Source organism: Catharus ustulatus, chromosome 8, assembly GCF_009819885.2.
Source record: "Catharus ustulatus isolate bCatUst1 chromosome 8, bCatUst1.pri.v2, whole genome shotgun sequence".
Classification (NCBI taxonomy): Eukaryota; Metazoa; Chordata; class Aves; order Passeriformes; family Turdidae; genus Catharus; species Catharus ustulatus.
This window is the reverse complement of record NC_046228.1, coordinates 24,321,970-24,340,554: the sequence shown is the minus strand read 5'-3', so window position 1 is coordinate 24,340,554 and position 18,585 is coordinate 24,321,970. Positions and strand designations below refer to the sequence as shown.

General features: G+C 42.9%; 1 protein-coding gene across 1 annotated transcript; it reads right to left on the bottom strand.

The window, feature by feature from the left end:
* Positions 1–2,996: 2,996 nt before the first annotated feature.
* On the bottom strand, positions 2,997–10,532 carry PPIF (peptidylprolyl isomerase F). Its single transcript, XM_033066451.1, has 6 exons — positions 10,245–10,532; positions 8,501–8,531; positions 7,562–7,650; positions 5,296–5,392; positions 4,505–4,580; positions 2,997–4,133 (listed from the first exon to the last, which is right to left on the bottom strand). Exons 1-6 carry the CDS (start codon positions 10,431–10,433, stop codon positions 3,998–4,000), a joined length of 618 nt encoding a protein of 205 aa, XP_032922342.1. The 5' UTR covers positions 10,434–10,532; the 3' UTR covers positions 2,997–3,997.
* Between the last annotated feature and the right edge of the window lie 8,053 nt (positions 10,533–18,585).

Genomic DNA, 18,585 nt, shown 5'->3' with positions numbered 1-18,585 from the left:
ATTTTATTTCCAGCTATGCTGCAGGACAACTTCAGCACTGACAGAGGAAGCAACAGGTACTGCCTCAAACCTTTCTCATTTAGACATGACAACAAGTTGGTCTGCATTCAGATCCACAGAACCAGATCCCTCTCCTACCTCACAGTTACCTCCCTTCCTCTTCCACCTTTATAGCTCACAGAGCAGGTCCTCCTGCACCCCACAGCTCTTAAATCACAGCCTCTGCCTCAGCTCTGATAAAAGTCAGAAAAGCACCTCTTTGCTCCCTTTTTCCTCCCAAAGCAGTGAACCACCTGCCTCTCCAGGAGCAGCCTTTCTATCCTACAGCTCCCCAAGCCTTCCTCTCCACTGTGCCAGGGCACCATGAGCGACCTGTGCTGGAGCCAGAGCTCCTTTTCTCAGAGTGCTTGGTGAGAATAAAAGCCACTGCTGATATCCATGTGCCTCTGCCTGCCCTCACCCACCTGGCTACTGCTGGGAAAGCAGTTTTGCTCACAAGAAGCAAAGCACCCTCAGTCCCCTCCCACGAGGATGGAAATTAAGGCCTGGGGAGTGAGGCAGGGCACAGCCCTGATGGGGGGTTCCAGATCCCAGCCAGAGCAAGGGAAGGAAGTTACGTGGGAGAGGCACTTCCCAATGCTGGGGCTCCTTTCTCTCCTATGTCTGGTAGCTCATACACAGCTGATACAGGGCTCTGGGTGGCCACAGTGTCCCAGACAGATGTAGGGACCACATGGAGGCAGGAGAGCAAGGAAAGGACATATCCAGAGCTGTACTGAAAAAATCTGAGTTGGTACTGGAGAAGGAATGTCAAGGCGCAGGACAATTGTTGCCAAGGCTCAGTCTTCATTTCAATAGTACAACAGATTGATGCTTTGGGATGTGAAGATCCAGGCAAAAATTCACCAGTAACCAGTTGGTCCATACAATGTTTTTAACAGTCAGACTCAATTAAGAAATCTGCAGTTCAAGATTTGAAAGTTTTTCACTTGAAGGTCAATGGCTTTTTAGCCTGGTTACTTCTAAAATGGGTAGAATGTGCTTGTTCAACTACAATTTCTCAGCTAGCAGCAGGACATGCAGATTGGCCTTGAAATGTCACATAAAATGATTTGTACTCTCAGTAATTCACTTCTTTGAGGTTCGGATTGTTGATATATTACTACCAGCAGAGTATACAGCATTACAAAAGAGAACAACACTTTGTACCTCAAATGTCTTGACTTCAAAGCATTTAAACTTTATAAACAAAGAGACATAGCCTCAATCTAGCACCAAAGAAAGCAATTTATGTAAGCAGAAAGTCTGGAACAAATAATTAAAACACGAGACTAAACAAAAACATTTGTGAGTTTGTTGAAACAACTTTGAAATATAAACTCATTTTTTCTGTGTATATTTACTTGCACTTTACCTAAGGGTGTGCTTTCTTACTTGTGTTGCATCTGGAAGCACATCAGTGGTAGCCACGTGAAGCTCTCAGCAGGCTGTTTTCCTGGAGTGCCCCAGCCTCATTCCAGAGGCAGTCTGCATGTGCCAACCTCTCTGCCAGTGTACAAACTTTTATTCTAAACATCCAGGTGTGGCCATAGCACACCCGCCATCCCTCAGCTTTCCTCAGAGCCACAGCTCCATGGTAAGTGCCTCTCTCTTCTGTGACCTGTTAAAGTTATGCAGGATTTCTAAACACTAGTTCCCCAAGAAACTGTTCTGGACAATAAACTGAGCTTCAACATCTTCCACCACACCCCAGCAAGTCCCTGCTCACAGCAATGTACAGCTGCGGCTGGGAAAGGCACAACTTTACTCATCTGTCTTCTCACCCTCAGGGACAGTGGGGTGCAAGACACACAGCGGCAGCGCTGGGGGCTTCAGGAGGGCGGCCAGGAGCTCATTGCACTCCGAGCAGCACAGGGAGCTGCGGGCACCCGGCGCTGACCCGGGCTCGAACCCGCCACCCTCGGGACGGGCCCGGCCCTGCCGCGGGCGCGCAGCGCCACCTGGCGGGCAGCAGGCCGGACACCGAGCGCTGTCACCGGGCCGGGCGGGGACAGACAGGGATGGAGCGGGGCACTGAGTGCTGTGCCCAGACAGGACAGGGACAGACAGGATGGAGCGGGACAGGGACAGACAGGGACCGAGCCGGACACCGAGTGCTGTGACCCGACAGGACGGGGACAGACAGGGACGGAGCGGGACACCGAGTGCTGTGCCCAGGTAGGACAGATATTTCAGCCCAGCAGTGAGAGGCAGAGCAGTGCACCATCACTCCCCTTCTCTCGCTGGCTGTACCTGAATGACACCGTGGCTTCTCCATACCAGCAGATCAGGCCCATCACAAAGCTGACAGCTTAGAACAGCCCAGGTAAGCCCAAGAGGTTTCAGCTTCTCATAGTCCTACTTTCAAGAAAGGAACAGGCTCTTTTTTGTGGCAGAAGTGTATTTAATAATTTTCATATACAAATTAAGAGAATGCACCAAAAAAATCGTTATTGTATCCAAGTGAAATAAGGCAAACCAACACAATTTAATATTTAAAAAATACTACAGAGATTAAACAGTTACAGTGGAAAGAATAAAAAGCTTTTCAATTCCATTTTTTTGCAAAATTACGTTCTAAATACTACCTTGCACACACGGTGCAGCCCCCAGTGCAAAAAAAATCCAGTACAAAATAGTTTTAAATCCACATATTACCATCCTGCAATGAAAATAAATTCACATTTGAAGAAAGCCATCACATTTTTCTTCAGTAACGAGATTATTGCACAAAACAATCATGTGCTTTCTCCCACAATCACAATACTTGACAGCCTTAGTGATTCCAAAGGCAATGGTGTGAGGTTTCAACATGTTGCTGCTCAAGCATGCCACATAGACCATACATCCTGCTTTATACAAATGAAATGTCTTTAGCTGATCAGTTGAATTCTTTCCTTCTCAAGCATAAACCCCAACAATTATGATTTTGCTGCACTGATTAGGCCTTGTGATTCTGTGGTGTCCAATTCTGACTCATGATGATGATGCATAAGAAGAAATAATAATCCAAGTAATACCCAAATTGGGCTGACTTCACAGGATCAACATGACAAAAAGGCAATCAAACCTATTTCTCACTCTAGCAAGCTCACTATACTGATTATATTCTCCAAGTACAAAAATAGGCCGTATATTGAGAACTGAGCTGTATTCTTCACAGAACCAGATCACAGAGCAGAAGCATACTTCAATTTCACAGTTCCGTAATAAAAAAAGTCCTGAGATCCTTTGGCTGGATTGAGGTGAGGTCTTATTGCCAGGTAGAGCTTCAGTAGTAGCCTAGCTCAACCTAAAGCAATTTATTTAACCCAAAAGTCAAATTGCTCCACTGAAGCAGGTACGGTAGAGTTTTATTTTTAAAAATTAGTCTGAGACTACAAGAAAGACTAAACCAGAACTGATTTTTAAGAAACCACAGTTGCTCATTAAATCTACTGGATAGAATTTAACTGAGACACAAAAAAAATGCCAGTGTTGCTGCAGACAGCCTTGAGAGCACTGGTCAGTAGTATTGCTTCAAAATGATGAGACGAGCAACAGAATAAGCATTCACTAGCACCAAAGCAAACACAGCATTTCTCAATTTATACCTAAGCCCCCACTGCAGAACCCCTGCTGTCAATTCCACCATCCATTCTGACACCTGAAACATCCAAATACTAAGGACAGTATCAACACTGCAGATACACACACCCTGAGTGACGTCAGCGCTTCTTGCAAAACACAAGGGGACTCTACCAAGCCAGTGTGACTACCACAGTGCTGCACTTACAACATGCTTCAGTTATTATTTTATGGTTTCAAGCAATATTATTCAATATAAGTATAAAAGTTGGACCAAGTTAAATAAAAAACATGGTTCCATAGGTGCTACACGTGAGATAAGAAATGTTTGGGTGTTCTTATGATTCCTTTTTCACAGCATCCAAGTTGTCTTGAAGGGTAGGGCAAAAGATTAGGACAGCTGGCCACAGTCAGTAATGACAATCTTTTTGGAGGGCTTTCCACTCTTGGAACCAAAGCTTTCAATTTTTTTCACTACATCCATTCCTTCCTTTACATGTCCAAAAACAACATGCTTTCCATCTAGCCTGTAAAACAAACACACAAAGGCAGTTTTACTTAAAACAACGAGGAGAGTGTTAGCAGATCTTCATAGCTCCCACCTGCTGACCAACTCTATGGCATAGGCTCAACTGCCCTTCAAGTGACGTGAAGCTTTAGAACAGAACTTTAGCTCTGGACCTTAGAAACACTCTGAGGAATAGCAGCCTTGTTGCTGTCACAGCCCTTCCTCCCTCAAGTAACAAAACCCATCAATTTTCCATTGGAATCAAGTAATTTGGAAATAACAAAACAAAGAACCAACAAAACATCAACCCACAAGCAACACAAAAAAAGCCCCAAACCCTCCAAATTCAGGCATCAATTAATGAGGCTAATCTGAAGGCTGAGAACCTACCACTCAGTTTTTGCAGTGCAAATGAAGAACTGGGATCCATTTGTGTTGGGTCCTGCATTGGCCATTGAGAGAACACCTGGAACAGCAGCAGCAGCTCGTTAGACTGGTGTAACAAGTATGCAGCAGAAAAGGCAATTTTCCTCTGCACATTAAGATTAAAGATTGACAGAAGATGTGATGGTTTTACAATATCTCCAATAATTTCTAATGCCAACTTCTTGCCTTGATTATTCCCTCCTGCCCAGCCTCCCTTGGTTACAGAGCAACAGTGTAATTAGCTGTACACACCCTGAAAGCAATTAACAACAGCTAACCTCTCCTGTGGTTCAACAGCCACAGTCTCTTGGGACAAGGAAGTAACAAAGTAAAAGAGAGAGTCTACAGAATTAAATCAGATATTCCTCTGTATGGCCTTTTCATTGCTTTTTCTGGCCTTAATCTCAGCTTAAAAGGACATACCTATGTTACCTACTAAATAAGAAATCCCAGATGACTTTGTTTTAACTCTGCCGTAATCTTCCAAGTAAAAATTGAAGTCTATGACTTATGAAAGCAGTAATTTCACCTTTGGAGAATTTTTAAGCCCCTTATGGGCTGACATATACCTGTAGAGCAGTCCACACAAATAAGTATATGCCAGGACAACACATTCTTAAATTTCTCTGGTACTTCTGTATTACCAAGTGACCTGCAAACCTAAGAAACCTTGTTTTTTAAAAAACACATCTTCATACACAATGCTTCATTAAAGGTTATAGTCACCAGAAGGTAAAAAGAACATGGTTATTTACCAGGTCCTACATGCTTAAGGATGAAATTTTCATCTGGAAATCTACTGCCGTAAATGGATTTTCCACCGGTTCCATTATGGTTTGTAAAGTCACCACCCTGAAACAGAAACTAGTATTAACTCTACACATGGACTGTTTCATATCAAAACTAATGCTATTGCAAACACACACACACTTGCTCTAATTTAAAAGTGACAACATCAACAAATATTCTTCAGGTTAAGGATCAGCATGGCCAATTTAGAACCACGTAACTAGATGAAGGGACAGTCAAGCTAAAAGAACATTTCTGCTCCAGACATTGCTGATATTCTCCATCTGTCATCCATAACTCCAGCAACCATCTCTGTGTTACCAGCCTTTCTCTCAGATGTGATGCAACAAGCAGTAGTAATTTTAAGAAACACCTCAAAGGCCTCAAAACCAAATCACTTAAGTTCATTCCCATAGGCAAGACCTCCCAACTCCTTTTCCCCCTTCTTTCTTCCAACATGTATAAGCACTGGTAAGGATCTCCATTACCACCCTTTGCTATTTCTAGGTTTTGTTGTTTGTTACACCAGAGCTATGTTAAGCTTATGTTAGCTGTCTCCATGCTGCTTGCCAGAAGAGATGTGACCACCTGTCTCAGGTCAAACACAAAAAACCAGTCCAAACAAAAAATGCAGCCACGGTGACTCACCAAGGTGCCTCCTAACCACTGCTCCCAACCACTGCAATGTCCTCTGGAGGAGTGACACCACCCACCCATGCCAGAGAGAACTCATACCCAACAGGTACTGCATGTGACCCTCAGCTTCCCCCTGCCACCCTGAGTAACCTCCTACAGGTGTCACAGCTCCTCCTACGCAGTCCCAGAACTATGCACTGCATGCTGTGTGGAATTGCCAAGTCCCGGATATGGTGGCCTTCAATTAGGCCATACCAATTGCCTGAATCACATTAACAATCCATCCCAGCAAGTGGGAAATAGTCACTACTGTTTTCTCTCACTCGAAAATTGCTGAAACCTATGACAGTATTTCCACTTGAGCAATGACCTCTGAGTAATTCCTAAACATCAATCCATTATCTCACTGTACCACAGAAGCAACCATCTAGTATCCTCATTTCCTGATTGCAGTCCACCTGGGGGGACAAAGCAGGGCAGGCAAGCAGAAGAGACTTAGATGGAACTTCACAAATTGGTGACAGAATTCCAAGTAGAGTATTTTTTTAATATATTTATGTATTTCTGATCCCAGAAAGACTTCTAAACTCTATCCCTCTGTCAGCATCACAGAGCCTTAGTTTGCATTTGAAAGGCAGGAAAATAGGTCCTTTACAGCAAACCTGTCCCCTTTTTTCTTCTTAGAAATAGGTCACACAACTAGGGCCTCTTGTTCCAACAGATGTGCTTTTTGCTTAAAAAAGTAACTGAGGATGGGAGACCATCACAGTCATCATTGAATAAATAAAGCAAGCTTACTTATAACCTTCAAACTTTCTCAGATTTTTTACAAAGCCATTTAACAATGCAATGCTGTTGAAATGCAGCCTTTTTAAGGTAAGAGAGGACCACCAGGAATGCAATGTACTACAGCAGCTCCATTCTGCTCATCTACCAAGCACAGTAGAAAAAAGAGGTTTTCAAAAAGGTTTGTTGTTATTTTAGTTGCTGCCATTTAAGGGAAAAAAATGTTAATATGCATGGCTCTTACCTAGAATTTCAAAAGATCTATTCTCTAAACCAAAACCAAAATCCACCTCAGGTGCATTTTCCCAAAAATCAACCCCAATCAACCCTTTTGGCTTCCTCATCCCCCCATACTACAGAGACATTAAAAAAATCAAAAACAACTAAACCACATTGTCTATTGTGAGCAGATTATGCTACTGGGAATAAGGAATGGACACGTTGTTTGCTTAGCTCACTTAGAACAGTAAGGTGATTGTCATTCTACCCACAAATGCTTCTCCCAAACAAGTGCCATTTTGTCAGCTCTGCCCCACACAAAAATACACTGCTATACTCCAGCAGAAAGCCTCCAGACAGGCTGTTTTTGACCTTCTACACAAATTACATTTACCCGTACAAAAGGTGAGCTAAGCAACAGCCATTGCAGAAAGATCAGAAATACAAGTCATGCTGTCCCTTCCTTGCTGTTTTGTTAGCACAGGTTAGAGCAGAGCCATTTCAAATGTTACTACCGGTCTGTTTCCACAAATATGTAAATAATATAAAAACAAATTCAATAAAAAATTCCTAGAAACCCCCCAACATTACCTGGCACATAAATGAAGGAATCACTCTGTGAAAAGTGGATCCTTTATACCCAAATCCTTTCTCACCAGTACAAAGAGCTCTAAAGTTTTCTGTGGAAACAAAGTATAAAGTATTATATTCTGCATCATATGTGGTAATACAAACACAATTAGATTAACCATCTTCCAAGATTACACGCTTCAAAAACTTTATTGTATCTTAAAGTATTTTCAATCTATTAGTTATTTCTGTACTTTAAAAAAACCCTGTTATAAAGCCAAGAAAACAAAGCTTATTTAGCTCCAGGATGGGGTACAAACATAAGTCTTTTCCATTGCATCTCCCTTTTACTTTGCTGTGACTTCAGTTCCCCCACCTTTGCCTGCAGTCACAGGTTTAATTTTCTGACTTTTATGTCTTTGTTCTTTATAGCAGTTGTGAGGATTATGTCTTTTTTTAAAGGATATTTGTCTAGGAAATAGAAAGTACAATATTGGGGTTTTTTTAGTTTTTATTTCATTAATCAGATGAGGAAGGACGCAAACGATAAATCACAAGAACTTTCTGAAATGAATGGACTAATCAGCTAGTAAAATCAGACCAGTAAAATAAACCCCCATATACTCTCTGGAAAAACCTAAGAAAGACCACCCCTTTGATCTGCCCTTCTCCATTTGCTCTGGGGCTTGATTTTAATGCCAGCTAGTGTGGTTTTAAACACATTTATTCACCACTGTTACCCCAATATATGAACTGTACCATCCTGGTGCAAACTGCAAAATGAAATTATTGGTAAAAATACCAAATTCCATCTCCTTACTAACATTTATTGGCATATTTCTCCATGTAATAAATGGGGATAGTTGTAAAGGGTAAAGGGTAAAAGAACCTTCTCATTCCTGCAAATCACAATCTATAACTTAAATACTTAAATATGAAATTCTGAAGATGCTGCCTCACCTGCTGTCTTTGGGACCACATCAGCTTTCAGCTGTTAAAAAAAAAAAAAAAAAGTCAGCCTTTTCAAATGTACATAGAAGAATATTTACATGGAAGACTGGCACAACTGAACCCTTTTCCCAAAGTGGTAACTTAGCTGAAATCACAAGCCATCCAAAATTCTACTAATACCTCAAAACTTTCCAAGCATTTGGCCAGCAATGAAAAATACCCCCTCAATGAAATTTTTATCCACTTAATGAAGAGCCAATTGAGCAGTGTCTAATAATTTCATTGATCAATACATAATTGAGCAGTAACTAAGAAGAATCTTCACTATGAACCCCAAGGATCTGAGTTTGGATACAACTAGAGAGACCAAAGTTCTCCCTCACCTCCTGCACACAACCAGCTGTTGAAAAGAGAAAAGGCAAAGGCAACAGAAGAGCAAAAACACTATAGCAAAACCAACCTACACGTTACATACACATTTGCAATTTAATTAATGCGCATCTTTTCACAAATCTTAAAAAGGGACATAAAAGTGGCCATACCAGCCAGACCAAAGTTTACCTAGCTGGACATCCTGACAGTGACCAGCAGCAGACACGTAGATACAGCATGGCTGCAGCAATAATTTAATATTCCCTCCTTAGGCTACTCTTCTCAGATGGCTATGTGCAGGTGAAGATCACCACAGCTTAGCCAAAGATTCAAGGTGATGCTGCAATGCATTCAGATTTCCTCTAATGCTATGTTTTAATAATACCATCCAGATTTTTAATTAAATAATAAGGAATTTGAAGAGTAATATTTTTACCTATGACTCCCTGAAATGCTACATCCTGAGAGCACAAGAACTGTAAATAATACACTGGACTCTAGTCTCAAAGGAACCTCTTTTAGAGGGAACTCTTATGAACTGCATTTAATAGATTCTACAAATACAGCCCCAGGTGGGTGCTGGGGCAGAAGGCCACCCTGACTTCCCTCAGCAGGCAGCATTCCCAAGAGCTCCACTCTCTCTCCAGCGCTCAGGAGCACAGCCCTCACTCCTGCCCACGTCTGAGGCACATGCCGGTCCTGAGGCTGCATGCGCACAACGCGGCACACGGTGCTCACGGCGCTTTTTTTTAAAGAACGGAGTTTACAGGATTCAGAAGAATCGCCCAGCAAACTGCGGGTGCAGCCGGGGGCGGACGGGCCGGCTGCCCCGAGCGGCAGAGCGGCGGCAAGGGGGGACCCGGCGCCGCGGGGACACCGCTCGTCCCCCTCAAGCCAGCGGCACGCGACAGCAGTAAGTTTGTTTCCGCTCAGTATTTCTGCTTACACGCCATGCAAGTGACCTTCCTTTGAGGCTCCCAGCCACACCAGAGCCCTGCCCTCCCTTGGGACGGCTTTAAGGACCGGCCGGGGACACAGGTGAGCGCTCTCTGCCCAGCGGGAGCAGCCCCGGTGCGAGCCCGGCCCGCCCCTCCTGGAGCGGCCGTACCACCGCCGTACCACCGCCCTCCAGCCCGGGACAGGAGCCCCGAAGGCAGCCAGGCAGCGGCTCCGGCCGGCGGGGGAGCCCCGCCATCCCGGGCGGTGTGTGTGTGTGTGTGTATGTACATGTGTGCCCTCGCCGCGGCCCTGCCGCCCGCCCTGACCTTGCCCGCCCCCCGGCCGCCATGCCCGGGGCCAGGCCGCCCTCGGCTCCGCAGCACCGTTCCCTGGGCCCCGCGTCCCCACCTGGGGCGAGCTGCCCGCACCCCCGCGCCCCTACCTCCAGCACCACGCGTCCCAGCGGCTGGTTGTCGGCGCCCACGTCCAAGTACACCACCGGGTTCGGCGAGCCTGCCCCGGCCCCGCTGCAGCCGCGGGCACCGGGCGCCCACAAGCAGGCGAGCCCCGGCGGCGGCAGCAGGTCCCCGGGAGGGCGAAGCAGGCGGCGGGCGGCGCTCAGCGCCAGCATCCCGCGGGCAGGCAGAGCGAGCTGCGGCAGGCACGGACAGACGGACGCACCGACAGACACAAGGACACGCCGCCTGCCCCGCGGCCTTTATGGGCTCCGCCGCGCCGCCGCAGCGCCCGCTAGCGGCAGCGGCAGCAGCGCAGGGCGGGATGGCGGCCGGGCGGCGCGGGCTGAGGCGGCTGGGGCCGAACGGGTCTGGGGCTGAACGGGTCTGGGGCCGAACGGGTCTGGGACTGAACAGCTCTGGGGCTGAACGGGTCTGGGGCCGAACGAGTCTGGGGCTGAACGGGTCTGGGGCTGAAGGCGGGGGATGAACGTGGGGCCCGGGAGGGCTGAAGGCGGGGAGCCGGCGGCCAGCGCCGGGGACAGCCCGTGCTCCCCTCAGGAACACGTTTGCACATTTCCTCACAACCCCCTTACTCCAGGGACCAACAGAGCCGGGGAAGTTTCTAAAATTGCGTCATTCCACACAACGCCTCCGGAGAGCACCTTGGTGGGGAGAGCTGTCACAGGAGCGGGATAATTGTGATCAGCAGGATGCTTGGGATCAGCAGAGACACGGGAGTCACGCACGGGCTGCCCGTCACTCACCAGTGCCGCACACTGCCCGAGGCACCGCGAAACAGGGTAGCAGCAGCCCAGGTTTATAGCGCTGATGTCTTATATGAAAATACGTTTTCCTAACTTAGCAACTTAGATGAAAGTACATATGTCAGTCATATTTAGATATTACTTTGAATTCTCCAGTTTCCATCCTGATTCCATCTATAGGTACTTCCAAAAGTTCTTCAAATTCTTAATGCTGTAAGATGTCTAAAAAAAAAAAGAACAAAGAGAACCAAGCATGATTCTAATAGTTTTCACATTCTTGTCTTATAAATTAGAGTTATTCTAATGACGATTACAGTAATGCAACCATGTAATACAGTATAACAGAATTATACAAAGACAGCTCCTATGTGAGGAATAGTAAACTTGCAATGCCACCTAAGTTCTTTGTGTCAAGCAGCCAAAAGAGCCTTCATCTATGACATTCACTGAATCAACAGAAAGCTCTCAATCAAGGCACTGCCATGACCACAAAGATCAGGGCAGAACTATAATGTGCAATTACGAACAACTGAGAAATCCTGGACAAATACCATTTTTCGGGCACACATAGAGAGACCCTTAACTGCTGATGCTGTAGAGATGACCGTAGCAGGTACAATGCTCTGTAACTACAGAACTATATAAAGCTATGCCCAAAAGTCCTGAAGCACCAAAGAAATGCCCAAGGAGGAGTGAAAACAGGGGAGGGGTGTATTATAGGCCAGTATGCTTTCAACCTGCTACTGCTTTCACTCCAGAGAACTTCCTGAGCTGGATGCAACTTTGGTAGGTAGCCATCTTTTATTTTATTTTTGCTCCTCCCACTTACTGGGATGGTTTTAAATCAGCGGCTTCCTTGGTGAAGAGCTGGAACCTGCCCTTCCACAGGCCTGCTGCCCAGAGCATCAAGAGTCTGTTTGAATATTGCTCCAATTGCCTTCATCAATGTGCCTTATTCTGAAGGAGACAATTTGCTTGGTTTCTATCTTTGTCATACAGACCTACAGCTCTTCTCTCATTTCAAGACTGAAGAGTCACAACCAACTCAATGATTATTTGTAACAAAGCTCTTCCACATCTTTGGATCATCTTTATTATCCTTCTCCAAGCTGTTCCACTTCTATGGATCTTTGGGATAAGAGGATCTTTGTACAGTATTCAGGATAAGGATGAATAATGACTTTGTGCATACAGTGCCATGTGGTATTTTCTATTTCTTTGCCAATAATCTAAAGATGATTTTTTTTAAAAATAAGAGCTAAATCAGCACTTCTGCCTAGCTTGTCATATCTTCTTAGCTTCAAGTCCATTTTTGGTAAATTTGGACTTCTGCTAATCTAATCATCAACTAATTTTCTACTGACCATAAAAAACCCTCACACTCCTTTTTAATAATATTTCTAATTACAGTAGCCACTAGAAACCCAAATCAGAATTAGATGTTCTGTTCATACTTATAACAACGGACAGCTCTGGCCCTGAAGGATTTCTTATTTAATAAACACGACAAAAGATGAGCAAAAGAAAATACCATCTTGTTTCACATTTAGGAAACACAGGTGAAACAGCTTTGAACAGCTTTTGCTCACAAGAGTTCACCGACATCTTTGGTAAGCAAACAATGCATTTTTCCCCATTTGCAGGCCTTGGTGAAAGGACAAAACAGCAGTGATTTTTTAATTTGAGAATATGGACTGAATTATTATCTCTAGGTTTATGCAACAGAGCTACTAAATCACTTGTTATGGTCTACTCCTGCAGAGTCAGATGAATTACAACTCATGCAGACAGCTTGACTAGGAACTTGTGAATTACAGAGGTCACTTTCCAAGAAGGACAGAAAAAGGTCTCCAAAAACTGTCAAAGGCCACTATATCACTGCCAAATGAGGCTTAGAGCTAACTCTGCAAACTGATAGGATTTTAGGGGAGCTCTGAACACATCCATTTGTAGACATGTTCATCGCTGAAACTCTGCAACATGTGGCAGGGAGATAAGCACATTTAGCTGGAAAATGAGTGTACCCCCCACTGAAGTAGATAGGCAGCAGAGCCTGGGTGTAGAAAAAAGTCAAAAGAGGAGCTTCAGCAGAGCTATCATGGATATGGGTACCCACCCTTACAGATCTCCTCATCCTCCCCCCTTCCTGGAAAATTACATAGAAGTTAGAGATGTTAAAACAAGGAGGGCCCTTTTGAAATAGGTAATTCTAAAAACCACCTACTAAAGGACACTTCCTATGTTGTAGTAGAGAAATTCTTGCACAGGAAAAAGAACCTTGAGTGATACAATAACAGAATTTAATGCTGATGTATTACTTACAACTTAAAAGTCTCCATAAATACTATCTAGTAACTAATTAAATGCTATAACCACTGTGCCAAGACAGCCAGGAAACAAGAGCAGTCAAGTGGCTCTTCCAAAGAAACAGAAGGAATAAATCCTTGAAAGGTGACCTAAAATTTAGGAATTTTAATTTCAAGGGTCTTGAAATGCTGTTACCCCAGCAGACAGACAGTGCATTGGTAAAAATGTGATATGCATTTCTGATTGTAACTATCCAGCTGCATGCCTACTCATTTGTGACACAGGAATGTAGGTTAATTGTTAATCTTGGATTGATGCTGTTGGCAGATATGATAAGATTGCATTTTGCAATCTACCAACTGCAAGAATGCAACTTCATGAAACTCAGAATGGTCTGTGGCCCATCTGGATATGCTCTTCATTGAGCTGTATGCTTGGACCATGCAAATAAAAACTCAAATACAGGCTGCAGCAATCTACCATTAAGTGCATTGCACAGGAACATCACTTGACACTGTGATACAGGGAATTCCCAGGATGTTGATTTTGACATTCATTACAAGAACCCTTGCACATATGGGACATGGTCCTCTCAAGGACCCTGCTAATCAGGACTGTTAGAATAAGGAGAGATCATACGGGTACTCAGCCTGATTTTAAGTGAGGAGAGCAGGAATTTGCAGTGGGCATTCCTACTCTCCACCTACAAAGCCTGGATGTGTTGCACTTCAAAAGACTCAGTCTGATTTTTTCTTCAAGGTTTTGGCTAAGGTAGAAGATGAGTGAAGAGCTGGAAAGGAACTCTGTGATCTGTGTCTGTCATATACATTTATTTATGAATGGGGACTGGAGTGGGGGAGATGGTGAAAGATCTTTCCATTACACTAAGTGATTGCAGTGTGAAATTAAACTGTACAGGAGCTCAATGGGCATAGAGTAGCCACATAGGTACACTTAGGGATAAAAAGAAAAAATGCTAATAAATACTTCCCCCGATCTAGGTTTCCTCTTAGGAACTTGTAGGAACTCAGCTCACTACGTGATCATTTTCTCCAGCACACATTGTACATAAAGGAGCAGTTTCCCCACATGACTTCATACTAATTACCTACAAATAGTCATACAAGAAAAACCTCAATCCACTCATGCTCTTTACAGCTGTGATTAGCATTTTCCTCTCAGAACTTCTGAGTGACATTGCTTGCCTGGAATTCATTACTCAATCTCCCTGCATAATGCATGGCAACCCGCAGCTGATGTGTGACACAGTGCCTCTGTGCAGCGCCCAGGGCCTGCAGCTTCCCAGGAGTTAGTCCATTCACTGCAACAACTGCCAACAGATAGATCACAACAGCCTGGCAAAGCATTTAGGACATTTAAAATGCCTGTTTTTAGGTTCTAGGAAAAATGCAGCTACTACTCCCAGTGGCCTCTCAAATCTGCAGGACATCATCAATCAGTGGTTCACCTGTGGGTGGGAGAGGCACTGCATACTTAAAAAACAGTATTCAGAATTACAGGAAACCCTTCTACATTTAAAACAACAGAAATTTCAATTGTAACACGACTTGAAATTTCCAGGGATCACTTCAGTTAATTTGCCACCTCTGGTTTGAGGAACAAGTAATTAGGAAATAGTATCAGAAATACTTATAGAATTGGTTAGTCATGATGCTTCATCTTGTATGAGTAACTGGAGCTTTAATCGGCTGCCTGATAAAGACTGGGGTTTTCCTTGAGTTTGTCTTGTGTGCAAATCTGTAAAAATATATCTAACATATATATATAGATAAAATATATAGATAGATAAAATATATATATATACACCTGTATTTATATACATGATATAAATTTTATACAGCATATCTTTGAGGTAACAGCTGCCTCTGTACCTTGTACAAGATGAATTATCCTGTCTGCTCTAAACTGATTCTAACAATAATCATAGTTTTGGGACATATTTTTAGTTGTGGAACTTCACAGTTGGAAGCTAAAAATGGCCAGGTAAAATCAGTTTGAACAAGAATCACCTAGAAATTAAAAGTTTTTCGGATGTAAAAAGTCTAAAAAAATTCCACTGGTTATTCTGTGATGAACAACTCTGCTGTAAGCAACCTCACCACACAGAATCTCAGATTCCTCTCTGCTTTTTCACCATTTCCCTACAGAAAGCATTGCTTACTTTCAGCATGTAACAGCAGTACTACGTGAGTTAGCATGGAACCTTATGACATACTTACATGACATAACTGCATGTGAGCATCACCTGAATCACAATGTGCCACCAACTGAGCTCTCAGATTGTCAGATGCAAATTAACGTGTGTCACATTTACAGTCAAAGAATACCATCTCTGGATAATGAAGCATTTGGTGAATTATTTCAAAGCTAAGGGTAAGAAATCCTCATCTCTGACTCAGTGGCACTTCTGCGCATTTTGCCCTTGGTTTGATAGTGGCAATATGGAAGCCATGCTTCTTCCCAGAGGGACCATCATTCATAGCTTGGAAAGGAAAACTGCTAGGAGTTCTTGTGAAGGAACATACTCTGAATGACTTTTATGATCTGGTGTTACAGCCAGTCACTCACTAGGAAGCTCACCAGATAGGTAAATGGGTAAAATTAACTGATTTTCCATGTCTTAAAAATGTACATTCTGAGAAACACAGAAGTAAGGAGAGGGAGCACTAATTGTATTTTTGAAATATAAAAAATTTGAATAAATTTAAATATGCATTAAAAATACACTCAGACTTCAACTCCCTCATTTATTAAATAAATGGGGAATTTCAATTGTTTTTGCAAACCAAAATATCTTAAGAATTATATTTGTCTTTTTCTAGTGTTTAGCTAGTTAAAATTTCTTAAAATTAGCAACCTGTCTCTGTGTTCATAATAATCAAATTGTTCATATGAGTCCAAGGTGACAAATTAAATGTGCCAGAATATTCTTAACAAAATCTAAACCAACCAACATCATGAAACAAGTATGGAGAAACTGGAAAATCTAAACTGTAAAATTCAATTAAAATAACTCTGACCTAGAAGAAAACCATAATTGATAATCCTAAATTTACCTCTTAGAATGTCTAATAGGGCTGAAAAGATGCAGAGAAGCCGATGTATTTAGCAGTGGTGTGGGTAACTGGATCTATCAAAAAGTACAGTGAGTTCAGTATTTGGAAACACACTGGACAAACCAAGCAGACATATTCAACAGACAGGAGAAAGAGCCTTTTCTCATCTAGTCAACAAAAGGGAAAGATTTTAACAGAAGGCTGTACTTAAATTGTAGGAAACCAATTATGGTTTAGGCAATGAGTATTTGGAAATGCAGATGAACTGTGTGGCAAACCAACGTGTCAGCCCACCTGTGCCACGCTGAGTGCTAATGCCTGCACAAGCTGTGACCTAGTTGTGACCTAATTTGCTTTACAAACAAAATTGCGTCACTGATTTTAAAAAAAAAGTATTTTTAAAAACCACTTTTCTACTCCCCAGGAAAACTCTGTAGACTGATGGAAAGAAATATCTCAGCAGAAGCTTTCAGTGGTCTGTCTGATACAAGAAAAATCTTGTGTTCTTTTTAGACTGAACAAATATGAATAGTGCATCGAGACATTAGGAGCAATAACCTACATAAAAGTCAGTAGGATTTCAGTGACACGAACTGGAAAACTGTAATAGGGTGACATTAGTAATAATTCAAAATGTAAAAAAGAAAGGTTCATGGCTGGAAGTTCATAATGCAGGAAGATTTGTACAGATGTGGAAATTAAGCAGATAAAAGAGAAGTGAGTTCTGGTTAATTACACATACAAATATAAAACTAGGTACACAAATGAAAAACAAATTTAATTTTAAAGGGAAACAGAAAAGGATAAAAAATTAAAGAATTATATATAGAATATCAGGTGAGAGTTGTACAGCTTTTTAATGTGCTGACTAGGTTACTTTAAATGAAAACAAACACCTCTATGCACAGGACTCCCATCCCTTTTGTCTAAGCAGAAAAGACAAGGGGTCTGTCCCCCTTGCATGTTTCTAATTGTTTTCATTGTGTTACTCCTGTAAAAAGCACAATCAAGTGCATGGCTACAGAATACAATGTGCGCAAACAAAATAACATGAATCAGAGATTCATGCTGATGAGGAAGAGCAGAGAGGAAATACAGGGAAATAAGCTTGTTCTGAAGTTGTTAAACAATTAATTAGCACGTGGATGAACAGAGAAGTCAGACAGATACTCGTGTAGGTGGCTCTCTGGAAGCACCTGCAGAGGACATGGCACACAGAATACACTGCCAGGACATGGGACAGGAGACAGCAGCATCAACTGTGTGTACACACATCTTACCTGTCCTGGGCTCCTCAGGTGACATCTGGGAGAAACACCACTTTGAGGTTTGTTGCAGCCTCCGCAGACTTCAAAGCAAGCTTGAAAACTGTACAGTGCTTAGGGACATCACTCAAGCTCTTTGTGCTTTCCTCCAGCTGTACAGTGCCAAAGTCAGTTTGCACTATGTCTTGCTGACACTTCTGGGGAGCTTCCAGGAAAACAGAATACCAAAACCAAAACAGTTATTAATTATGGGCTGGAATGGATGAATACTTTTTGTTTCACTACTGTGTACACTGAAACTCAGTTTCATTATGTTATCCTAAAAACTCCACTGGAATGGGTAATGCCACCAAGGAAGGCAAAAATTTGGAGTCAGAAAGAAATTATTTTTCACAATTTTGAGAAAATAAATCCCTAGTCTAGATTTATACATATTCATATACATATATATATTTAGATACACACTTGTGTATATCTCAATCAACAACAAAGACTAGTGCCCTTGTGGAGGTGTGGAATAATTGCTATACATGCTTGCATAGACACTCATATTGTGAAATGGTTGATTGTTCCCAGGTATTTGAATGTATTTCAAGGGTGGGTTCTGCCTAAACTCCTTCAGAAACGCCATCTGCAAACACAGAGGTACTCAGCAGGTCTGTTAGAACAAGTTCTCAGATGCAGTGGGTGATGGCTGGGGCTCTGTTTGGTGCAGACTCCAGCGGGACAGGACCTGTGTGTGCTGTTGATATCCTCTGTGTACTGGTTGTGTCACCATTCAGGTGCTCACAGCTGAACAGGTAGATAAACTGAGCAGATTTGTAACTCAAAGGTTGAATTTAAAAACCATATGCTTCAATATAAGATGGAGATGCATTAAGAAAAAAATAATCTAATTTCACTTTAAGGACA